At 41.8% G+C, this 25997-nt stretch overlaps 2 protein-coding genes across 7 annotated transcripts in view; one reads left to right on the plus strand and one right to left on the minus strand.

Annotated features, from left to right (window-relative positions):
* Positions 1-1642: 1642 nt before the first annotated feature.
* On the plus strand, positions 1643-10467 carry LOC110974349 (ras-like GTP-binding protein RHO). Its single transcript, XM_022225926.2, has 4 exons — positions 1643-1784; positions 2345-2529; positions 4435-4584; positions 9233-10467. Exons 2-4 carry the CDS (start codon positions 2365-2367, stop codon positions 9503-9505), a joined length of 588 nt encoding a protein of 195 aa, XP_022081618.1. The 5' UTR covers positions 1643-1784; positions 2345-2364; the 3' UTR covers positions 9506-10467.
* Positions 10468-10469: 2 nt separating this feature from the next.
* The window catches only part of LOC110974348 (protein MON2 homolog), a 37213-nt gene continuing 21685 nt past the window's right edge, over positions 10470-25997 (minus strand). For 2 of the 6 annotated variants that reach the window (XM_022225922.2, XM_087135243.1), the window contains 8 exons: positions 25797-25823; positions 21653-21685; positions 19740-19868; positions 18221-18411; positions 16734-16921; positions 15312-15525; positions 14907-14989; positions 10470-14612 (listed from right to left, as the gene is read on the minus strand). In XM_022225922.2, the coding sequence (XP_022081614.1) occupies positions 14452-14612; positions 14907-14989; positions 15312-15525; positions 16734-16921; positions 18221-18411; positions 19740-19868; positions 21653-21685; positions 25797-25823 (1026 nt within the window). In that variant the 3' untranslated portion in view covers positions 10470-14451. The remainder of the gene's footprint in view (positions 14613-14906; positions 14990-15311; positions 15526-16733; positions 16922-18220; positions 18412-19739; positions 19869-21652; positions 21686-25796; positions 25824-25997) is intronic. The other 4 variants (XM_022225925.2, XM_087135246.1, XM_087135244.1 and 1 more) reach the window with 3 other exon arrangements.

The raw sequence follows: 25997 nt of genomic DNA on the forward strand, positions 1-25997 counted from the left end.
TACGACACTGCACGCGGCAACGTCCATGACACAGATTTACATCTGTAAATGCGTATTACACTCCTGCAGAATTTTTACATAACGGCATTTTAAAGCTTTTTGCTCTCCCTTTTTCAGAGATACTGGAATACATTTTGGTTGTTTGGAGGTTCAAAAATTATTCACAATCCGATTTAGTTTCTTTCTCACCACGAAAAAGTGTGTGCGGGGGGACCCCATCCCCGGATTTACGACCATGCTTAATATATAATTAACCAGTCCAAAGAAAAAAAGATATGGTCACTAACTTTGTAATTGAGTTTTCTGTGAAAAAAAAATGAGGTGGAAAGATTAACCAAATTGAACATTAGATAGGCCTTCCAACAGATTGTTGAATTTGTAAGTGCACTGATAGATTTAACCCTCCCCGTACTGAATCAAAGTGCACAACAACACCCTCGTTGAGGGTACAAGCCAAACATTTTTGGACTGTGATGTGGACATCAGTGTTGGGGGATTGCAGCAGGTGTGCGGGTAAGGAAAATGTCTTAAAAATTTATCGTCGAGTCACACTTCAAAGTAATTCAGAATGCCTCCTAACGGTGGGATGTCAAAAACAAAACAAAAGCAAACAAAAACAAAAAAAACAAAAAACTTTGCACGGTTGGTGCAATCCATGAGAAGAACAGGACTTACCTCCACGCAAATCATTCCGACCTGCAGTGGGAGCTGGACAAGAGCTGCAGCTGGACCAAAGAACATGGCCGCTGTACATGGAGTACAGTTTACATCATCAAGCCCTCCCTCCCCCCCCAAAAAAAAAGGAAAGAAAGAAGGAAAAAACACTGAAAGAAAGGTGGTAGAGTACTGTTTCTAAAATGCTGGCTGCTTCACCCCCTCCCAAACAAAAGAAATCAGGGGATGGTGGAGTTTGCTCCCACCTTCCCGCTGGGCGGATGCCACTGGACCCGACCCCACTGAAACGTTCAAAAAACCGGCCTGACGGACCCGACTCGAATTGGTTTCGGTTCGGGTCTGTTTAATTTCATCAGGTTGATTTTTGCATAACATGACTTCAAGTTGAATGCGGAAGATTGATTATAGCAATCAACAATTCCCTATCCAATTTTATCACGGTATATGTACAGATCCGAAATGAGAAGTTAGCTTTACGGTTTTACTGAGCCTGCAAATCAATTTTCGAAAGCTGGCAATCTTTGATTAAACTCGACAATCCCCGTGGATCCATTCCCCGCGGCTAACAGAGCAATTATGACGGGAACAGTGCAGAAGCTTTGTTTAATGCAATGTTCCCTACGGTTTGATAAATATGTGCATATCTAAATATCTGAAAATTTCCAACATTTACAAAGACCCATTCACGAGCAGCCGCGTCAGTCGTACGTGTTATTTATGTTTTGCAGGTTAGTTGTCAGCTCAGCAAGTTAAGAAACAAACAGATATCTGTGGATCAACTGCACTTATGCCAGTTTAAAAATACAATTCCTCAAAGCAAACAATAACTTTCGAAATTGACATGATGCAAATACAATGTACAGTACATGTAGTACGAAGTCATCTCGACGAGCGCGATGAAAAGCGATGACGTATCACCCGTGAAAGGGGTGAAGTTCCAGTCTATTTTTAGCGCGGATCACCCAATAGTATAAAATGAGGCGCGTTGCAGTGGCATGGTCAGATAACAATAGAAACAGTAAACGAATCGGTTCGACCAGCGTGCTAACAGCGTAGGCAAGGATCGTGGTTCCAGCGTATTAAGACGACGGTTTGGTTGATGCTGTGAGGTACAGTTGTAGTGTTCGTGTTTCTGTCATTAAGGAGTAAAATATGCAGTGATTTACCGGTATTTTACAGTGTTGGCATGAAGTGTTTGTGTGCATGGTGTCAAAATCAATCAATTATCTTAGAAAACAGGTGGAACGAATGTACCATACATATAGTGCAGTATGTACCATTGTGGCCGTGAGGCCGAACTGGTCGTTATGTCGTAACTCCTAAATTCCGTTGAAAAATGTTTATGTTTGCATTTATAGTGATAGCTGCTTGGTTAGATTGAATTGAATAAACTGTAGTTTAGTGGAAATAATAGTTTGGTGATAATTCACTCATTGTGTGAAATTTTGAGTCATTAATTTCACTATTATTATAGAATACATGTAAGTAAATTGCATGTATTAAATGTTGAATTTCAATTGATTTTCAGTGCTACATTTTTAATGAACACAACTTTTGGACACAGTTTATTTTTCATAAATGATTTGTCTGATCTAAAATTTTAAACAAAGAAAGAAATTCGCTGAAACTGACTTCAGCGTTTTCATTTCCATTTCACCCCGTGCAACAGATCAAAAGTGACTTTACTCTATGAACAAAATGGCGACCATCAGGAAGAAGTTGGTGATTGTAGGTGATGGTGCTTGCGGAAAGACTTGCCTTCTCATCGTCTTTAGCAAGGACCATTTTCCCGAGGTCTACGTGCCCACTGTGTTTGAGAACTACGTTGCAGACATCGAAGTGGACGGCAAATGTGTAAGTTCATTTAATCTGAAATGCTATCCTTTTCCTTCCACTCAGTGTGTTGAGCTAAGATGAAAAATGTCTATACACGGAAGGGGGGGGAATATGAAACTTAAAAAAACTGTAAGTTCACAGTTTCAATTTCAAAGCTTTAAATTGTTTAGAGACAAAGTTGGTATTGTGAACTAACATTTGTTACTACTGAAGAAAGTTCTACACTACAGTGTACACCTTAACTTGTCAAAGTTACCTTTGTTCATGCCTGCTCAATAAAAATGTTTATGTACACTTTTCAGTTGTCAATCGCCGGCCAAAAGTGGATCGTTTAAGAGCACATATAATACTTATCTCACATTAAAAATCCCACCATTGAGGAATGATTTCCTATAGAATTCGAGAGTAAAGAAGTTATTCCAATTTACTGTTGATGATCACAGTGACAAACTTAAGTCAGAAAAGATAATCCCTCCAGCTACAAGTGTGGTATACATGTAATTCAAGACAAATGACCAAATAAGGTCATGTACCTTGGCACACAGTCACCCGAGTCACCTGACAGAATGGTGAAGCATATTAGCTCAACAGAAATGTTTCAAACCAACAGAAATTTCACCTATCCATCGGTTAGGTTATTCCTCCTGAAGGGGGGGGAATATGAAGGAATTTAGGCCAGAAATTGGAACAGAATGCAGCCTACCAAAGTCAATTCTCTCAGAGGAGTATACCTACATGTAGTTGATGAGCCATTGAAATAAGGGACTACAGGAATTTAGCAGGAATTTAGCAGAAGGAATATTTGCCTTTTTTCCCAGCAGTATAAGTTTGTGTTTTCTGAGAAAAGTTCATCTTTTTCAATAATATCAAACCTATTTGTAGTGAGTGACCGTCGAAGTTGTGCTTTGAGAAAAACGGAGCAGGGCAAGAAGATAATGACAAGTCCCTGTAAGGAAAGAGTCAAATAACAAACCCCCTTTCAAACTGTGACCACTGCTGTCATGCCGCTGGTCAATTGTCAAGGCTTCATGGTCCAGTACAGTTGAGTGGAGGGAGGGAACCCTTTCAGTCTGATCAGTTGATGAGTCACTGGTAATCATTGCTTTTGGTTGTGTCGCCCACCTTTGTGCTGCCCATCATGGGGCTGATATGTGTTGATCCGCTGAATGGACACGTCACTGGTCACAAACAGTGACTTGCTGACCACATTCCATGCACCCTACTGTTAGAATGGATCCCGCCTTGCCCCAAAAAACCTTGAATAGGAGTCTAGAAGGCCATGCCGGCAAGAAATTGCCATAGCATACTGGTGCAGAACTTTATCTTGTGAGATCCATCTAGAAAACTCCAGGATAACATTCTTTATGAATTTCTGGTTACCAATAAATCTGTCAAAACATTGATCTAAAACTCCACAATTTTGGGAGATCTTTTCTCAACCGTTTTGTTATTAGTTTTTGCTTGGTTAAATTTAAGAGTTAGACTCCAGACTAAACTTTTTTTTAATGCGCACCTGCATTGTAACCAAAAAATCAGGATTTGAAGGATAAAAGGCAAGGATGATAGACGGCATTTTGCATTCAGGACTACAAACAAAATTGGACATTTCTTGCTGTAGCCTTGTTCCATAAGGAAACAATAAGACTCACATAAATAGCGTGTCATTGGGTCAGACTGTTGTCCTGTTGTGAAAACGATTCATCTCTGTGGCAAGTGGCAAGTTTTCAAATTATGCACAGATAACTTTTAGTGGGCAAAGTGTGCAACCATGTTGGTCACTGACCCACCTCAAATTCACTCCCAAACATGCTGGCACTTTCATTTACTCGCAGGGCAGATTCAGTGGTCCAGTGACTACAGCGGGATAAATTTTTCTGACCTGCAACAAATTCACAATCTCTTTGCTCTTTGACGTTTCCATAGGTTGAGCTAGCATTATGGGATACGGCGGGCCAGGAAGACTACGACCGACTCCGACCCCTGTCATATCCAGACACAGATGTCATTCTAATGTGTTTCTCCATCGATAACCCCGACAGTTTGGAGAACATCTCCGAGAAGTGGACACCAGAGGTAAGAAGGGTTAAATCCTGTCTTGTTGACAAATGAAAATTAAGAGGAAAGACGAATGAAGATGGAGTTAAAAAGGCTTCATGAAAATACTGAACGGGAAATGAAAAGCATTCAATCACAGAGGAGGGCATGTGGTCCCAATGAATCAGGCTGATGGTAAGAGGAAAAGTTACTCTCCACAAGTAAAGGAGAACCAGTAGGGGGCACAGTTGACCCTCCCTTTTCTTTTTCCAGGCCTTTCTTGTCTTTTGTCCTGTTTCTCCAGCTATTACCTGGTTATTTCATTGCTTTTAAGGCAGACATTTTCATTGAGATGAGGAAACACATGACCCGCTCATATGTTTTGGTTTTATCTTCGTTTTGGGCGCCTCCCTTTTTTTTGTAAATGCAACATATAGATCAGGAAAAAAAATGCAAATGCCAAAGTTTGGATAAACTTTTGTTGTAGAGTTGCGGATATCTTCGTGTTTAATTTAAATTCTGGTGAAGAAAGAGATTCCATGGCTACATTTTAATATGAATTATTCATATACATGTGTGAGTACCAGACTCTGTGTAGTCAGTGACTGCAGTACAGACTGCAAGTTCAGAAAGGCAAGGAAATTTAGCAGCAGAGTAAGTAAGGCTGGCAGTGGTAATCCTCAATTGGGTGTAACGGATATTTGTGAGCTTACAGGGTGGCAGTGAATTGATTCAATCAGCCGCAACTGTGGTTGATAACTGGTCAGGGTCATTGGCCCATTTCAGGCTGCGGAGCACGCCCAGCCAAATCATCAGACTTGAGTTACACCCACAGCCTGGGCTTATCAGGGTGTGACCTCCTGGGGCTTGGCTGGAACATGGCTGGAATGATCACAAGACAATCACGGAGTGGTTCTTTCTGCCTTAGATCTTGAGCCTACATTTGGGTTCCACATTGTTACCCAGGGGGGGGGCACAGATAACACCCAAAGGGCAATGCTGATATGGAAGTGTTTTTTGATCAGGAGACGACATCAACTGAAAACAAGCTACATTTTTCATAGACAGAACTTGGTGACCATGCAAAAAAGGTCCCTAATTCAGACTCGCACTTGCCAAAGCCCATAATGAGTACATAAAGGAATCCTCAAATTCCCCCTCCCCCAAAAATTGGACCCCCCTCCCCCGTGTATTTACCTGGTTTGTACCTCTTAAATGATTGGTTAAGATCAATCCTGGAGGTTCAACTTTGCTGATTTAGTTTACTGTGCGTACTGCGCGTGTGCTTACTGTGCTCATTGGGAAGAAAGTCAAATGGAATCACACTTCAGTCGCAGAATTGACCCAATAACACACTAAGCCTAATTAATCAGATTGACTAACCTGACGGACATCTGCTGTTTGATGTTCCTGTCAAATGATTGGTGTAGTTATGATTTGCTGTGAAAATAGGCCCCAAAACAGATAAAATGCACACACACTTGATATCTAATATTTATCTCTAGAAGTGATCTGATGAAAAAGACAACAGGCTTTTTCAAAAATTGAATGTTAAATTTGTAAAAAAAAAAAGGAAAGCATCTTGTAGTGTTTACTGCTAAGGATCGTTGCGGAAGTAAGTGTCTGATTTTGAAAAATCCAACAAGGGAAAAAAAAGCAAGTCTTAAATGAGACAAAAGTCCCATCTAAGTGAGTCACGGTCTGTGACCGTCTAACGGCCTTATTCTGTGCTGGGCGTGGTCCTGGTTTTGTATTACACTGCCCCCTGAAGACAACACCAGCAAATTAGGGCTTGTTTAGAGACAACGTGACTCTTTCAGTGGTCCCTGTCACCCCATTTTAGTTTTTAGGCTCTGATGGTGCAAAATGAAATAATGTACTGTGTGATAGCTGAAAGTTGTTTAAATTGTCAAGTTTTATCTGCCTGTTTCTTCAGGTGTATGAACTTGAAAGATATTTTATTGTTCCACAGTTGAGGATCTGCTCAGCTTCAGTGAGAAGATTCACTTCTCGCACTAGTATGTCTGATGCTGATCTTTGTTAATTTTTCATTGTTTTCTTAATTAATTGTTTTGTTTCCAATTAATTAAAGCACTTCACCATATATCTAAAGTGGCTTGCTGTGGTGACAGGATAAAACGGCTAGAAATAAACAAAGATGAGAGAAAAGTATATAAACCAAACAAGGGAAATGAGACAGATTTTTTTTTCAATATTCAGATAAGATCTGAAGCTGAACAATTAATGAATATAGTGTAAAGTGCTGGTGTAATTGCTCTGACAGCTTGTCCAACCCTGTGGAGAGTGACCTCTCTCAGACAGGCCTTCGTCTCCCAGAAGACTTGAAATTTGTAGACTGCTGGATGTGTGGTCTAAATAGGTGTCCTCTGGGATGGGCGTGTACGCCACCCCCTAGAGCTGGGCGAGGTCCCTGTGATTAGGTCTAACCGGTTAAGCCCCTGGCCTTGTGTGGTGTGGCTGTACCACGTTAGTGACTGATCATATCATGAGTACAATTTGTCGCCTGGAGGAAAAGAAAAGGTCTCTCATTGCTGGGTAACTGTTCGGTCCATGAGCTTATCAAGTCGCATAGTTTGAAAGAAGGATGATTCCCTTCAGAAAATCCCTCGACTTTGGAGAGTTTCCAAGGAGACTCAGAGAATCCCAGACTTTCCTTTCTGTTCACAGTTGATCGGTATACATGCAAAGGCATTGTACAGAAATTTACCTTGAGGAATTTTCACAGAGGTAAAAATAAATCAAAACATAAATCTTCCCCGTCATGTCGAGGGACAAAAAGGGCTGACCCTTGAGAAAATCTATTGAAAAGTTTGGTGTGAGAAAGAGAGGAAGAATTATGGAATGGCTGAGTTGTAGGAAGTTTGACTCTCTTCTGATGACGTGCTGGCAGTGGTACATATGATACGTTCCATGGTTGTTGGACAATGTGCAAACCACAAACCGCCCAGCAGTCACTTTTGTGGTGTCAACAGCACTGTTTATGACTTCATGCACTTTCAGATGGGGATAAGATATTGCGTGGGCGGTGGGGAAGTGTCTGTTCTCCACTTGCCCTGTCATTCTTGAGTTATGCATGTGTGAACGGTGAAGTATTTGTTGAAAATGGACAACATAATATTTGATTACTGAGTAAGATTAGACGTTTGCAAAGCCAAGCATGGCAAAGTTGGGTTCTACTGGCCGGCTTCTATTGTATGTGGAAAAAAAATCAACAAATAAACACACTGTTAGTTCCCACTCAGCCATTTGGATTGAAGTGCATATGTATAGTTTCTTCTAACTTGTCTTCTGTCAATCTCCGTGGTCCATTTGTTCTCTTTGCTGTTTCCAAAGTCAGCCAAACAGATACTTTGTTGTCTCATAAATGCTTTTGATGGTTCAAGCAACCAGTACACTTTTTTTTACGTGTGATGTATTTCAGAAATTTGGACCTACATTTGGAGCTTAATAAGAACCAAATTTGGTGATTAGAATGTGGAGCCTATTCAAACATGTCCCCATTTGTGATATTCACAAACAGAAGCCCCGCCCTGTTTTTATCAAGGGCCTGTGTAAAACGAATGACCAAATTCTTATCAACCAGTCGGTTGGAAACTTTGAGGAATGTTGCTTAACAAAAGGCCGAGGAATGTGTGGAATTCCCAGGAATATGCGCTCCAGGTGACATCATTGTCCTCCTTTCTTTCCCAGCTCCTGAAATGTAACAATGGCAAATCAGTGGGGGCTGGTCATTCTCTGTTTTCACTACCAGCACAATGCTGATCCTCCCTATTGTGTTGTTGGCATGGAATGGAGGGAATGACTTTGCTTGTGCAGTTACCATGGCAGAAATGTTGGAATTTGTGGTCAATAACAGGAACCCTTAAACAAATATTTGAGTGACTGTCATTGAGATGTGACTAATGGAAAGTGGCAACAAATATGTTTTGACCTCTGCAGTAATTAACAGATCAATCACATTTTAAAAATAGCATTTAAAATTTTTTAGGGGCAAAATCACGAAGGTAAAAATAGAATTGAATAACTATTTTGACAATCGGGGACCGCGTTGATTTTGTGTTTGCTATTGAAATTTGTAAAACATCCTACAGCTTTTGTTGAAATGGTCGTGCTGCGTCAACTCACAATCCCACATAAACGGTCGCCTGTACAGCACTTAAAGCCATTGATTGGGGCACAGGCCGTATTTTACTTTTGCCTACTCGAGACAAAAATGTTGCCTTTGATGGGCCAAGTGTATTGCACCCTAGAAACATGATAGGCGTTTAAGGGAGGCACCCCCCTTTCTTGGAAAAAGATGGCAGATTTTTTTCAAGATGGCACATGGGTTTCCTTGGCTTTTATACTCTCAGGGAAAAGTGAGATTGTTTAAAAATTACTGAAATCAGGAAGATCCTGGTGAAACAAATCCTGAAATCTGAAGAAATCTTGACAAATCTCACCCCTGTACTAAGCAACTTGCAAACTTGAATTTTTGCTTCATATTTTGTCATAAACAAGTACATTGGTAAAAATGAAAGGACTCATCTAAAAAAGAAAAGTGAGAGAAAAAGTGGAGGGAGCAGGAAAGAAAAGGCAGTTGTGCATAAGTAATTCTTTTTTTACTCAGCCTTAACTTATTTGATCGTTATTCCCATTTTTTCTCTCCCACTTGATCATGGCTTAGGTCCGGCACTTCTGCCCCAACGTGCCAGTCATCCTGGTGGGCAACAAAAAGGACCTGCGGCACGACGAGACCACACGGCTGGAGCTGGCCCGTAGCAAGCAGGAGCCAGTTAAGACAGAGGAGGGCCGGCAGATGAAGGACAAGATTGGCGCCTGCGCTTACCTGGAGTGCTCGGCCAAGACCATGGAGGGGGTGCGGGAGGTTTTCGACACGGCCACTAGGGCCGCGCTTATGACTAGGAAGCCCAAGCGGCGGAGGTGCAGGATCTTCTAAATTCGAAAAATTAACAGATGGATGTTTTGAACCACCTAACTTGTCTCCCTTCCATTGGGTCTGAGCATGAACAGTAGAGGGTGCTATGTTTATTTCAAAGGGCTTTCCTTTTGGCCAACATTGTTGCAATGAATCATGTGTGCTGTATCATGAGTTTCAGTCATCAAAACTTGGAACATGACCTAGTTCCTCAATCATGCAAAATCCTCCAAAGCTTCCAGCTACTTTTTTTTCCTCTACACTAAATAACAGATTTTGTTTTGAAAACTGCGATGTTCTCTTCACCTCCAGAGAAATAAAACTGATATTAGGCATTTGGGTTTTCAATATTTCCCTTACAAAATTCACAAAACGGGCAGAAATTAATTTATGTTATTCACTGTCATAATAAGAATTGAATAAGGATACTTTTTGAATATGCCATGTGTATGATGCAAACATTTGCAGTATTTTAAAGTATTTTATATTCATTAACGTTTAAAGTTTCTCTTTCAACCATTAACACGTTATATTCTATGCAAGATGACACTTCCGTGATTGTCAGCGAAATTGTAAATATATTTTTGGACATGTTATAATTGTTGTATATAACCAAGACTTTATTTTAATACAAAACTCCTGACATGGCAGAAAAGGTATTCTTAAAGCATGCTGTAAATACATATGAAGTATTGTCCAAGATGTCTCTTGAAGGTGGTCCAAACTGAAATAAGTTTTTTTATAGATTGACATTTGCAGAGTATTGAAATATGAAATTTTCCAAATATGTCAGTTAAAAAAGGCAAAAATTAACTTGAAGAAAGAATACTAATCAATGGCCTTTACAACTTTCAATATTTTTGTGTGCAAATATTTTGGTGCAATTTGATTATATGCATTTTTCTGTTCTGGGTAGACATTTTTACCTGTGAATTTGTGAATGTTTTGCATGGATAAAGAAATAAAGACAAAGGACAGGTGAACATTTTTGTATGAGTAAATAATTTATTCATAAATGTAGTGTTCATATACATTTCTGTTCTGTACACTATTTCTGACATCCCAAAGCACATTACCCCAAAATCTGGGTATTGATCAACCTGCTACATCCCAAGAACAAGCTCACCAGTTTTTTCCTTTTAAATATTCTGATTAATGTGTAAATAAATAATTCTCCGAACTACAAGTGTATAGAAATTTAACAAAGAAAGAATTCTATTTGCTTAGAGTACAGTCCTTCAGAGAATAAGACTTCCTCAAAAACTGGCAAAACTGTACAAAAAAAATTACAAATCACGTAAACTGATTTACAAAAGGTGAGAAAAAGGAACTGATCACAACTGATCTGAGATTCAGATTTGGTGCACAAATTTACAATATACATGTACCTGTACATGAGTAACTACACACCTTCCATTTTACAGGATGAACAAATTACAGATGAAGCAGGATTTTCACATTAATGATCTATTTTGTTAGGCGAAGGAGGGAAGGCGCAACTTTTTAATGCCAAAATAAAGATCAACCCTAACCCCCTAGGGTGTATGTAAAAATCATGTTAAAATCGGAGGATTTAGGACTGTTGGGACTATTAATCAGTAATGCTTCTGCCATTTACACCCCTGTCTCTTTCCTAAATGGGGACGGGGGCTCAGCAGATGTTTTTTTAACAGATTAAAGTGGAATTGGTGATTAATTTTGAAACCTTTTCAACATCACAACCTAGAGGATGAATACCCACAACTTGCTTTGGAGGGCAAGACCCATTCAGTTTTTACCGTTACAGCTATGTCTCTCTTGCCATTTCTTCAGATTATACAAAATGACTTTAAAGATTCCATGAGGGTGGCTGTACAATGTTTGGAAGATTGGCTAGTACAGTAGGTATGTCACAGTTGGGATAAAAGACCTTGGAACAAACTTCAGGGCTGCAGAAAATCTGGTAAAAAAAACCAAAACCCTGAACATTGTATAATCTTTTTTTGGGGGGGCAAAGATTTTGATCCAATAAAGTCTTGCCCTACCATTTTCACCGTGGAATTTGAAATTTGGACCACAAAAGGAAGCGGCTTTTTTTTTTCCTGAATGTTTTTCTCGTGAGGAAATTGAATTTCAGCACACCCAAATGACTGCTGTGGATTGCCACACGACAACAGAAGGAAATGGACAACACATTGTGGACATATTACTACTTCCTTGTGGGACTGTCCCGTTATTTCCTAATGTAATTTCCTGCTTCAAGCAGAACAGGGACGTTTGCCAAAAGGGGCCTGGTAAAGTCCTCCAGCACACCCCCCCCCGATCGCACCTGCTGCGTGTTTCAGATTGACTCATGGACAAAAAAAACACCATCCAACAAAAGAACCAAGTCCTTCAACCTCCTCCCTTCCGGAAAAAAATATAACATAGGTAGTTGTGTTCAGAGTCCTTTTGTGTAACAATTTCCAGATGCTAAAGAGCCTCCCAAAACCCTGAATGCCATGCATTTTAAATCCATGATGGCGAATCACATGATTTGGTTAACAGACATTTTAATTTTAACTGTTGGTACTTGAGGAGAAACGCGGAAACCAAAAACAGAACCTCAGAGCATGAGATATTCGAGCAGTGACCAACTGAAAAGTAATATGATGATTATGGCATTTTTTCTTCGAGCCACTTTCAAGCAATGGATTTTTAGTAAGGCAGAGTAGCCACTGTGTGTTTGAGTTGGGCCCAACAATAACAGAACACTAGGCCTTACTCACTGTTCACCAGGGGACAGGAGGAATCACTACAACTTATGAGCCATTTCAACTGGTGACCTTTTTTGCCAAGTAGGATTCTACCGTGCTGAGTGGTTCTGACAATCACCGACAGTTCTGACAGCTGACACTGCTCTGTGTTAAACAGACAGCCATGTTATAGACGGTGTGGGTGTTTCCTTGTTTTGTAGACAATTCCACGAAAAGGCGGATATGGCTACAGGGTGGAACATTTACAAAATCTTCCAAACTGCATGTATAACTACCATTTTGGAAACAAAGGGGACAAGTAGCCATTTTCATTTGAGTGATGCGGTGGTTAGATGCTGAACTGTGTTATTGGTCAGAGAATTGGTTCAGAGGTGAAAATCAAGAAGTTCAGCAGTAATTTTGATGCCATCTTTTTGCTCACAATACAAGTGTTAGTGCGAGTTTCTGTTTTTAAAGCAGACAGCAAGGTTCGCATTTTACGGACAAAGGAGCTGACTTTCATCAAGTTCACGGACGTTCATGTGAGTCAGATTTCATGCTGTGCTGGAAAGCATTTATTTCTCGTCCCTTTCCTTATCAAAACGAGAATCAAAAGTCAGAAATCACAAACTTGACATTTTCCCTCCGGCTTTCAGGCATGTGGGAGTGCTAGAGCTGGGAACCGTTTGGCGTAACAATCAAGGTCACACAAATCAAGGCTGTTGCTAGGCTGCACCATTTGACTATATACACTGTAGACGGTTAGTCATGCCACTGTCACGTTACACCGCACATTGCACAACAAAGGGCCACCCAGTGACTGGGGTTCTTTTTAAAGCTCCAAATATCAAACAAGAAAGAATAAGAATAATGCCATTACCATCTGGGTAGGGACAAAACCTGTGGCAATCAAAACTCAATTTTTTTTTTTCAAAGGTAGAAGTGTTGTCTATTTACATCTGATAACAAAGGAAATTCAGAGTTACACAATAATAAAACGCATTCCACTGACTTTAAATATAAAACGTCCAATTTCCTCAACTCCGCAAAAGCTGAAGACTCAACTGCAATGGGATGCTTTCTTTTACCAGTTATCCATTTTCTGGACATTTGTTTCTGTGATCTTTACATAATAGCACAGGCACCTGGAAAGACCATGTGCCCTGGAGCCCAAGACTTCGGCTTTAAGAAAAAGCTTTCAAATTTTACATGCAAGAGGATACGGGCGCGCCTATTGATGTTGCTGAATGACCTACGGCACGTTTCACTTTGTGCATGTGCTGTTGGAATACTGAACATGCTCAATGAGTGCCACTACCATCATGTTGCTGCGCTCAGCAGTGTTCCTGTCTAATGCCGTCATGACAGGGAACTGCGATACATGGGGCAGGTTTTTACTGTAAGGAAAAATTCCGACTCTCTTGTGAGGGCTTCGCGCATCCCCACAATATTGTTGGTCCTCACAATAACTATTGCGTGACACGTGACAGAAGAATCGTACAGGTGTTTGTGCTCGGGCCATTCCTGCATTGAGGGGGGGGCAATCTCTCGTTAGGAAAATCAGGATCGGGGTTTGGGGTCTCCAAACCGTCTATGTTTCAACGCGTGGTATTCCAACAACTACTACGGCAGTATGTACACACTCTCAGATGAGAACTTTGTGCATTCAGCTCTGACCGCATGCAAACCAGTGCACGCTTACACTGTGTCCCTCACACAAATGTTCTTGTGAGCTTGCTGCGTGCAGTCAGTAAGTCTTTCCTGGCCACTTGAGTCTCTAAAGGCTTCATACACAAGTGTCTGAGGACGTTAGGAAAGTTAATGGAGTGTAACACTCCCTCGATTGATCCCTCCTAGGGGCGGGGTTATCCAGGAGGAGGGGTGAGGAACACTTATTTGGTTCCCCTTAACTTGCTTTTGGGGACCGGTTTTTTTTTTACAGAGTTGCAAAATAAAGGGGAAATTCCTCTTCCGAATTACCGCTAACATATACCGTTGACATTAATTTTTACCCATAAATCAACCCAGACAGTGCGTTCCCAATCCTTCCATTTAAGATGATTCCTCAAAGTCGATTGAGGTTGTTCACATGGACAATCAGGAGGAAATCTCGGTACCATCTGGCTCAATAACATCAGGCTTGTTAATCTAATTCAAGCCAAATCTCTTAAAAATAGATAAATATTTACAAATATCTATGCCATGTTCTGATTTGTTGGTTAGTTCTTTTGTTTTGGAGAGGACTAAACATTCTCACGTGCCGTTGACAAGCCTGTTGCTAGGGGCAACCAGGAGGTCTTGGTATTGGCTGAGGGCTTCCTTGAGTGCATTGCACACCTGTGATGAGGTACAAGTGGTACAGTCCACCAGATAGGGGTAGAGGTCAATCACCTGGGCCCATGTGGATTGATCCACTGCCAGAAAAGAGAGGAGAGAGCAGAAATAATGTACATGTACATGTTTATTGTCAGGCAAGCTTGAATCTGTGATCCTGATTGGTCCATTCATGGCAACAGACCTTAAAATCTGTGAGTACAGCACTCATCCTGTCCGGAGACACAGTGCCAGTCTCTTGGCTGCAGCTCGAAATAACGCACGAGTTAATGTAAATGGCTGCAGCCACTTCCCATAGCGTCATGTACATCATTTCAAGCCGCAGCCGAGTAATTCGGACAAGGCCTATGAGAAAGCTCCATTTGGAGCCTTACCGTTGCTGCTGTTTGCTTTCTTGAGGGAATGTATCAGGGTGGTGATGGCTTGCAAGACAAAGGACATCTCCGCCATCCTGGATCTGGAAAGAAGACGAATCATAGAATAATCAAAATAGAATTTTTTGTTCATTTATCTAGGCTTGAAGAGTTTGTACATGAACGGTATATGGCTGCATATGGCCAACTCAAGGATCGCAACACTGCATGGGTAGAGGAATTTTTCCCATCACTTAATAAGGTTAATTTTCAGCAGAATGTGCACAAAACCATTGCCTCATTGCAAACAATGCAGTGCTGTGTACGTCAATGGCAGAAATGGTGTGACCAGGGAGGTGCGTGTGACCACCGCACCGCCGACAGACCATGCAGTGGGGTGACGAGGTGACGCCTGGCGCTACCTACCTTGGAAGCGGGCACTTGCCACTGAGCCGCTCGTCTTCCACGTACTTCTGCAGCACCTCCTGGCAGCGCTGCAGCAGGGCCGACAGCGCCATTTTGGTCAGCCCCCCCTCGTCCGCCGTCATCTTGCCTAGATCATTGGCGAAGAAGGAGAACTGTAGCAGGGTCTCGAAGCAGGCCTTGGCAAACTCCTCCCGCAGCTGTCGGTTGTCCACGTCTGGGGGGGGGAGGGTGGGGAGGAGAGGGGGGGAGGGGTTGGGTTATCAAATGGGTGTGGTTAACGACATGGTCTCATGTGACATGTTAGAGCTTGAGTCATGTCTGGGGTAGTAACTGTCTACATGTAACCCTACCCATGCCTAATCCATCAAGAGACTATGTAATTTACACCAGACCCTGTGGTTATAGGGCTACGATTGAGCTTGAGTCATGAACAGTGGCTACAATTCAGCCAGAGGCTTGACTCAAAGGCCATGGTTCTGGCTGTTTTAAATAGGAGATGTTCTATTTCTTTATGGTTAAAGTTTAAAACTCTTTTTTTTCAAATCCCCAAAATTTACCTCCCTAAAAGTACTTTTGAATCACTGCTTTTATTAATTCAATCAGAAACTTGAATAATGTGCACAGTGATCTAATAACTAGAACGGTAAATATGCCATGGCTTGCTGGCTTGTTATTAATTTGAATTTCTTTCCTGTAATGACAGCTTATGTTTAGAGGCATCCAAGTTATACAAATATGGTTACTAAATTAAACAAGAAAATAGTAACCAAGCTTCATCAAAATTTTTGCAAGATTGGTTGACATGCGACTGCAATACAGATGTACGAGATATTTGATTGACCTTAGCAATACAATTCATTATACTCTAGGAGAAAAACCTAGTTAGTGCTATTTGCAGACTGTGTGTTGGAAGGTGCCTGTCGTTTAAAAGTAAATCAACAAAGACCACCAACAAGGGAGATACAGGTACAAAGGCTTCACAGTTCTTTACAGGAGAGAGGAATGCCTATAGAATGTGGGTCCAGTACAGTCAGACTAGACCTGGATGATTTTATAAGCAGTGTATTTATGAGTTTGACAGATGGTGCATAATTAAAATTCCTCTAAAGTACAGCTGTGCTCGCCAAGAAAACATAAAAACAATAACAAGTGTACTTTATAAAAACATTTGAAAAATAAGATGGACTCTCTCTACATCTTATGGTTATTGCTTAGCAGGTAACATCTATCAAATTGCTATGATTAATGACTCAACTTTAAACTACAAAGCTCTGGGCTCCAAAAAACTTTAAATCAGGATAATTTTGATGAGGAACACACCACGGTATCAGGGCTGCATTTGCTAGCCGAGGCTCACTGGAAATATTCAGATTTCACTCAGCCTTGCCCTTCCCCCCCAATGAAACTCTCGAGCCAGCTCACCAAGGAAACTCGCGGTGTTGGCTGAGTGTATCGACCCCCTGTTGAGCAGCGTCATGACCCTGGCCGTGAAGGACTCCGGCGTGTTGGCGCAGTAGGGCAAGATTATCTGACGCACCATCTGGACCACCTGCACATCGATGGCCTCCACCCGCTGCTGTTCCTCCACAGAGAGTGATATCGGAGGAGGGCTGCTCAATGAAAATTGTGGGCAGATCCATCAGTTTAGGCAAATGTCACGCAAATATTGTGTGCTAAATGTGTAGTTAGACAGGCGTAGTCAAACTAGCATCTGCAAGTTTCCAAAGCATCTGAACCGCAGATTCCATTCTTGGCCTGGCCAACAGTGTCGTATGCAGTCTTCACTATATTTGTCATTTTACTGTGCATCCAAAAAGACTACACATAGCAAACAAAGTGTTAAGCCGTGCTCGCACTGGACTTTTTTCTTTCAAACTCACTGAGACAATGGTTACTTTTCCCTGTTTTAAGTCCAGCGTGGACATCCCAGGAAGTTTTCCTCTCGATGACTTTTACTGAGCCTTGTGGTCATTTCTGCCGGCCAACTTCTGCCCAGGAAAAATTACCGAGACACTTTTCCCGAGATGGAAAGTCCAGTGGGGACAGGGCAAGTTGAAAAAAGCATGGGAAAGTGGCCGGTAAAGCATACATCCAGGCCCGAGCACAACGGCGTGCTGCAGGCAGGGAAACGATGCAACAGCGTTGCACATTTCACCGCTGTATGGCATGTGGTGAATATTTCCCATAAACCTTTTCCTCGTTTGGTCGCAATCATAGCCGAAATTGTCACTGACACGGTTGAAAGATTAAATGGTGTTAAGAGTGCAACCATTTCCGGATGAAAATGAGCATGGTAACGTTGTGTCTAATGACAAAAAAAAAGGCAAAAAGGTCCTGAGCGCCCTCATAAGTCACTGCATTGCCAGCTCGGTTACTTTACCTATGGTCTCAGTAAAAATTTTCCTGTGTTGAAAGTCCAAGTGCGGAAAGCGGTCACATTTGACCATTTTTTACTTGAGCATTGACTCGGTATAACCCATGGAAAAAAAAAGTGCAGTGCGACCACGGCTTTAGACTATCAGCAACCAGACTTCTGCACCTGTGCAAGTGCAAGTATGCTCACATGCTTATGCACGCCAAGATTTGGCGTGGCGGGTAACATTCTCACTGAGGGAATACGATCCTCAGGGGTACAACTGATTGCCTGGGGGGGGGCCAGGTTTATTCTGAATCTACTTTCAGATGAGCTGACATGAATATGTCATTGTAAACATTTTCAGGTTAATGTCTCCAAAGCTAAATAAAGTGTAAGGAGATATAATGTGACCTGATCAATTACTGCAAGAAACACGTTGAGACAAGAACTGATTTAGCACAGATTCACGGTTTTGAGAAAAAGAACTTAGCGGAACAATGAAAGGATAACAAAATAATGTGAATATGTTACAATTTGTCTTAATCTGACTAACTGGTCTGAGAACAGGAAGAGCTCCAAGGCAGCTGCCAGATCCGGCCACATCTCGGTGAAGTGCCCCGCCGATGCGGGTTGCCGAGCAACCGGCAGGCCCACGGGGAGGATCTCCAGCAGGGAGCTGATGGCTAGCTTCCAGGTGGAGGAGGAGGGACAGGCGTTCTTCAGGCCCAGGGGGAGCTGAAGCACCTGGTTGGGAAATGAAGAAAACAAAAAGACAATGTTTTGATGACGTCACAGCTGGACCTATGTAGGTGTGCTCCCGGAAAATTCTTTGTTTTTTTGAGAAGAGGCAGTCTACGGTAGAGACGTTCGCACTGTAAAACTGACATGCAGATTCAATGAGTAATAAGCCAGTTCGGTATTCCAAAAGCGTGTGCCAAGTACAAGGCTATTCAGGAACAGCTACGCCAGTGTTCTAGCTAGGACCATTTTAGTGCTGAGTGCATTTTTTGATTGTGAAGCGTAGTGAGTGCAGTGAGTGGAGCTGTGGTGGCTCATAGCCGGACTGGATTTGCGCCCTCTATTGATACCGCTGTTCAGCTGGTCTTGAGCCAAGACTACGAACACCTGCACGCTGCCTCTGGGGAGGCTACATTATATCCCATACTTTCACATCCTGGTCTTGTAAATACAATTGGTAGACGTTCTCAATGCTTTCTGATGCTTGACATACAATCAAATTGGTACACTTTCAGTAATATCTCAGTTCATTTGTTTGAAAATCCGTGCTGGGCGGCACAGCCGATTTGAACCTGAGAGCCGGGCGGAAATTTGCAGTACGGAGTGGTGCCGCCCGGCGCTGCCCACAGTGGCTAGAACACTGAACTACGCATGTGCGATCGTCTGTCTTATCAGAACAGCCATGCACTGACTCAAGCGTGCTTTGTTACCGAAACACCTTGGCTTTTTGAAATACTGAACCGGCTCATTACGGAAGCAACCGGCATCATGATTGGGACGGGTCAGCCTATGTCCGCCTGAAGGGTGCTTCTATTCTGCTACCCCTCCCCTTCTTGGAGGCAAAGACAGAAAAAGGGAGCAGATGGGGTCCAGACCGGGCAGCGAATATCTACATGCGTACAGTTTCCGAGACGGTGTTAGACATCAACATCTTAATCCCCCGACGGTAACCGATTGTCGTTGATAACAATTCAAGATGGCTGAATGTGTACCTACAATAGACTTGAATCGAGCTGTACTCTTTCAGACTTGAATCTGCAACTTTTTCGAAAAGATGTGGAACTTACTCTCAAAGGCTGTGGTCTCGCTCTCAAAGATTCAAGACTTGTTCTCAAAGACTTAGGACTTGATTTGGTAGTTGCTTCAAAAGACTTGGGATTGGAATTGGGACTTGTTAACAATGCTGACGAGTGCATAATGTGAAAAAAATTAATTATGGAACAGCTACATGTGAGCCTAAGTGTTTAGTTCACGGGCAAAATCTCTCCATCAGCCGAGTGGGAGCATTCTCACAGGCAATCAGCCCGCCAATCACATGCCACAAATCCACCCACCTTGAGGATGTTCTGCAGTACGTGCATGCGCACAACCTCCGTGTGGCTGGCAGTGTTTTTGTACAGTGCAGTGGTCATCTCCAGTGCCTTCTCGGCAAACGGTACATAGTTCATGGAAACCCAGTCCGACTGTTATCAAGAGAGGGGAAAAACCATGTTCAAAGTTATTGCTGAATGACCATAATTCCTCTCATTCTGAAGAAGCTGGATTGCGTCAACTACTTGTACTGGGATAAACAATTGAAATTTACTTGATAAAGAAAAGACGGTATTCCCAATCTGGATAATTTCATTTAAACATACATGTACAACTGAATCAGTCAAAAATGCTGGGGATGCTCGGCTGCATAGACTGCACTATTCAATAATCGATATTCGCAGCTTCCAGAAAATATCCTAAAGCTTCCTAAATATCTGTTTACTTGTTAACATTTAAGGTAAACATGGAACCTGTCAGGTGTACATGAACAATATTATCAGCTAACTCAAAGACATTAAAGGTCCTGATGTCAAAGGAGTTAAGTAGTAAAACTCGATAACAACGTTGAAAGATAAAAGTGCAGGTGGGAAATACTAGAAGAATGGACAAGATGATGGATATGGCCATACATACACAGAGATGGACCAGCACTGGAAACGGAAATCCTGCGGCTGGCTTGCCCAGACAGGTACTGACACACTTTAACAAGTCTGAGTTTGTGTGACTCAGAGATTGAGAACTTCAATTAATGTCCTTGTGTGAACAGTTTTTGAATAAACTACTTCAAGCACATTCAAGAACAATTTTCTTAATAACATGTTAGCAATAAGTGATCAGTTTGTCAGTGGTGCTTTTCGGCAACAAACATACTACAGAATGTATTTTACAGGCCTTTGAGACATCATAAAACGATTGATTTATGATAAACGATTGATAATGATTCCCCCCATGCTTTCCACAAGATATCAAGGCCACCTCTCTTGGCATCTGAGATGATGCACAAAAAAGTCATACTAGTACACCTTGTCTGGTTTTACCGAGCAAATAGACAATTACAGACAGACAAAAAGACGTAAAGAAGAAAACACACCAAACATAAATGGGGAATTTCAGAGACTGGATTGTGGTGGGGCACTTTGGTATGGAACGATTGCAGCAGATGTAAAACATCGACAAAGGGGTGTGGAATGAGTTCATGCTTGTATCAATAGTCGATACTGCGCACAAATATGCATCATTCTGTGACAAATTCTTACGTTCCACGGCAAAATATATGCCAGGGGTGAGATTGGAGGAAAACGAAATATCCATGAAGTACTCATCAGAGGTTTTACGTGCCTCACAGCAGCGTAGGGTCAACGGTATAAATTTGTGTTTGCCTACATGTATTGGCCCCTCTTAATATAACAGCTTTCTTATGCTTAATGCCAACTTCAATAATATCCTAATGGTAGGAGCTGGACTTCCAGAGTTTAAAAGAGATTGTTTGAAAAATCTTGTAATCAGGAAAATCCGGATGATAAAAACAAATCCTGAAATCAGGAAAAATCCTGATAAATCTCACCCCTGACATGCACACTGTAGGTACTGCCCTTTATAGCTACTGCATGTGCTGCAACCATGGGCCAATGAAACAGAAGTTTGAAAAGGCGACCTTGAGCTGTCATTTCTACAACTACAAATATTAAATATTTCACACATTTTGAACAGTGACCTTTTGCCTTGCAGCATTAAATGGGCCACAGGATGATTTTCATGAGTACATTCTCGCTTGTGACATTCATTTGATTAAAGCGGAAAGAAGATTATAGGGGAAAAAAAATGAATTTTTACGCTCTCCATTTTGACTAGGCGATTTGCAGGTGTGTGTGGGGGGGGGAGGTTGACTTGGGCTGGGCTTGTTTAGGGGATCGGGGTTGCCATGGTAACATACCTGACCAGTGCCTCTATAATTATCCCATTTCTCCTGCAAGGTGATGTAATAACATAAAAGAGGGGAAAAAAAAATAAACATACACGTACATAGCTGTGACATGATGTTTTATTGAATACTTGTTTTAGGGTGAAAAAATTGAACAATTGCACCCGCTAAATCAAATGACCTACAGTGCGTATCAAACACCGTGTCCTCAGACAGCAGTGTGTTTCAGGTGTTGTTTACCAAAAATAAAGCCAATTTTCAGTACAGCACTCAGCACATCGGTAGTCCGAGTACTTAACTGTCTGTCAGCTTTATTTTAAATTGGTAAATGACACTTATGACACACTGTGCTATGGAAGGACGCCACGTTTGTTGATGTTTAATACCCACTATAGGTTACGTGACTTAGCGGGTGCAATTGGTCCATTGAAACGTCAACACATTTTGGGAAATGGAGCATTACTAGAAAATAAAGATAAATATGTGGTGAAAGATGAGATGTGCAGAGGAAGCAAGAAAGCCTTTAGCAAATTATTATATGAAATGTTGGGGCAGTTTTGGACAACAAACCCTGCAGGAAGACTTTTTGAATTTCATCATGGTACAGCCTTGAACCCTTGAACCTACAAAACACTTGCCATGCATACATACATGCTTTTTCCCGCCAACCTTGATAGCAAACCTTTGTATTTGATGCCATCAAGCAAAACGAGTCATCTCTCAAATCCTTATAAAAAGAAAAATCTCAGAATAAAATGTCCTAAATCAACTCTTCTCACATTTCGCCTTCCACCACCGTTCATCCAACAATTGTTTCATGCTTCGGATTGTCATAGAAATGAAGGCGACATCGCGTGCCTTCTGAAGCAATGAAATTCAATACACTGCCCTAGGTAGAAAAAATGACTCGTTTCGCTTGTTCGCATCACATGTATGCTCCGTCACCACTCATAAAGAATTGAAAAAAAAAAAAGAGACAAAAAAATGCTTGATATATACTTGACACATATGTAGAGCAACACATGTAAACTAAATGGCCCTGGGCGTCACCAGGATTTCCCCCCGGGGGGGGGGGAGAAGGCACTTATCAAGAGCAAACCGATAAGCCACTAACAGAGGAAGGGGATCCACTCTCAGATCTCTTCATCTTTTTTCTGGTTTCTCCTGCTTCCTCTTTTACACTTTTTATGTTTCATTTCCCCCCCCCCAAGGGGCAAGTGCCCCTCCCTCCCCCTAGCGACGCCCGCGTACGTGCATGCACCCCATGAGACATGCACAAGTGTGCATGCACAAGTGTGCATGACTGTGGAGTTATGCAAATGAAACAGAGCAGTGATGGCGTACAGAACTCTCATAACGTTCAAAGAACTTTGTTTGAGTGATTTCTCAAGAAGCACAACTGGGCATTCAATCTAAACTTTGGAATGAAATGAAAAGGTTTATGACCTTCCTTTTTTTAATTAAAACAACATCAGAAACACTGTTCCTCGTATATTGAGGCTGCGGAAAATAACTCGTCTGCAAGGGCAAATCCAAAATAAAAACAACTTTTTTGGGGGGAGGGAGCAAAATGGGGAATTGGATGATAATCAAGGGAGATCCCAAATTCTTTTTGGAGGGGGATAAGATGTTTTTCATCTGTTATGACCTCACTGAGGTGTGCCACTAAATTTTTGGGTGCATGCTTTGGGGAAGAACGGAAGAGAAAACCCAGAAAAGTTTGCTCTTCACCTTCAAATTTGGCTTTCTTACAAAAGTTAGAACACTTCTAAAGTACATGCAGCAACCAAAAATCATGAATACTTTTGTGTTTTTAACATTTACAGCACACTTGATCACGTTCAAACAAATGCGGCAACATTCAGTCCGCCACAAAATACATGAGAGATGACAATGTACCACTGAGAAGCATGACTTGGCACGATGCAGCATTCTTGACAAGTATGCAGTGTTTAGCAAACGTCACTACGTGATCCACATGACAACATTCACAAGTACCATCAAGGAGCGACAGCTAACTAGTGGTGGATTCTTGGCGTCTGCCGTGAATGTCTGTGTGCTGGCATTCACGAGCAAGTGACAATGGACTCCATGCGTGTTGAACAGAGGGCGTCACTTTTACTTTTACTAGGAACAACAACCCATGGAAAGCCAAGTCACTGTGGGCGGCACAACTCATTTGGTGTACAAATGGGGAGAACGCACCGGTAATTGATATATGGTTAGCAACCCATGGGGTTTGTGAGGGGACAGTAGTTGCATGGTGGCATGGTGAAGCTTCAATGCAGGTCCAGGCGTTCAAATATTTGTAATTGCACTATAACACGGCATAATCTTTGGCATGACCCTGCAGTGCGTGAAATGAGGCCAGAAAAGTGGTCCGACTAAAAATACTAGCATGATCAAACTTCGTTCTGCCCGGATCAGCTTCTGATCGGACATCTACCAAGGTCCGATGAGAATGCACTCTTACAGTATTTAGATGCCGTAAGTACAAAAACCAGAGTAAAACCACCAACAGGAGTTTGCATTTGGGGCTTTTACGTGTACCTTGACATTTCCTGTGGTCAGTTTTGCCAGACCACATTTGGATTTGGTCAGACAAGTACTAAAAGTTGCTGAAACATGACCAACGCTGGCATGTAATTTAAAACTCCGACCCCTTGGTCAACCTTGGTATTAGATAATCCCATTCAGTTGACTGGAGACTACATGTAAGTATAGTAGACGAGTGTGGTTTGAGTTGGAGTTAGATACACTGTGGTTAACTACACGACACTTGATAGAAACTGCTCCAGGGTTGTGTTCATACGAGAAGCACAACATGTATATGTTAAGCTTAACATTTCACACATCAGCACAGCCATATTCATGTAAACTGAACAGACAATGTCAAATGGATTATTTCCAGTTGGTAGAAATCTCAATTCATCTGTGACAGATTGTCAGAACCGCATGCGTTTCTCGGACAACTTTACAGTGCCTCAACTGCTGTGACTCACGTCAACAGATGTTACACAACAATTCAGTCACAATGCACGGCAGGGTTTGTTTCAAACTCGAGAAATCTGCAATTTGACGGTTTGTGCAGCTGCACTACAAAGACGGGCACACGGCAGACAGTCAAAAATCAACATTTGAAAACGGAAAAGGACAAGGGTTTGAGCAGTGCCCCAGCAAAGTACCAGGATCTCATTCAGAATATTAAAGGTCAGCCGAGGAACAGTTTCAGAGTGGACAACGCTTTCAAACATGTTTCAGCTAGACATAGTGTTCCAAAGTCAAGAGAACAGTGCAAATTGGTGATGCTGAGGTAATATTTAAGCTGCTCATTTGCAGCAATTGAACATTTCAACTTCTTGTGGCAATCGTAATATCTGATATGTAGTCATGCTGAGTTAATGAAATGGTCTTTAGTTTGTAAGAACACAGGCACTTTACAAACCCATATGGAAAGTTCACAGCTTACCACGTTTTCAAAAAACTCTTTCAGAAATCAGTGCATTTTTAAAACACCGCCAAAATTCCTTCAGCCCAATTGCAAGAAGCAGCTCAGGAGCCTGTGTAGCCAACAGACGTTATTCATGGTGTAGCCATTTTTGATTGAGTTCCCTGTATCTACCCTAGTTGGTGTCATCTGTCAAATAAGACGGTGCTAGGCTGATTTGGGTTCCATACCTCCATTTCATTTCATTTTAAATGTGGCTTAAACATTTCAGATAAAATCAGTTGTATATTGTCAGTTATTCGTCAGTGTTAACTGACATTAATTGGTACTGAAATTTTATTTCAATTTCACTCTCAGGTTCCCAATATTGCTGACTCATGAATAAAGTCATGTTAACATGCGAGGAGAAAAAGGGTTGACAACCAGTTGCATGCAGTTTACATTACAAAGCATACTGCCTGGTTTACCATTTCTGCTAAGCACATTTTTCAGAGCTTCACAAGTTTCTACATGTCGTGAAATTGGTTCCCAATGGGTAGATAGACAGAACACAACAATCGTGCACACCAGTGAAGAAAAAAACGAAACAATGCAAATGCCATGAACTAAATGGAACATGAGCAATCCAACCAGCGTGCAAGAATTGACAGATTTGCATATGGCACAAGAATCACAGCGACTAATGACAGGAAAAAAAGAGTACGATACCTTCCACTCAAAGATTGCCCGATCGAACTATGGGTGCGGTGACGAGGGGTTGCGGGGCATGAGAACAAAATAAGACCAACGTTACTCCATCCTGTGGGATTCCGACGGGGCCCTCTGTTTGGCAGGTGCCGCCATTTTTGCACATTTACGCCTTTGGTGCAAAGCAGTCATGAGCGTATTGCGCTGAAACTTCAAATGGAG

The sequence above is a fragment of the Acanthaster planci genome, linkage group LG04 (assembly GCF_054643075.1).
Source record: "Acanthaster planci isolate LZ-2023a linkage group LG04, COTS_SCS, whole genome shotgun sequence".
Lineage (NCBI taxonomy): Eukaryota > Metazoa > Echinodermata > Asteroidea > Valvatida > Acanthasteridae > Acanthaster > Acanthaster planci.

Coding starts and splice junctions, on each gene's coding strand:
- LOC110974349 (XM_022225926.2), top strand. CDS start 2,365: ATGAACAAAATGGCGACCATCAGGAAGAAGTTGGTGATTGTAGGTGAT. Junction 2,530..4,434: donor TCGAAGTGGACGGCAAATGT/GTAAGTTCATTT, acceptor ACGTTTCCATAG/GTTGAGCTAGCATTATGGGA. Junction 4,585..9,232: donor CCGAGAAGTGGACACCAGAG/GTAAGAAGGGTT, acceptor ATCATGGCTTAG/GTCCGGCACTTCTGCCCCAA.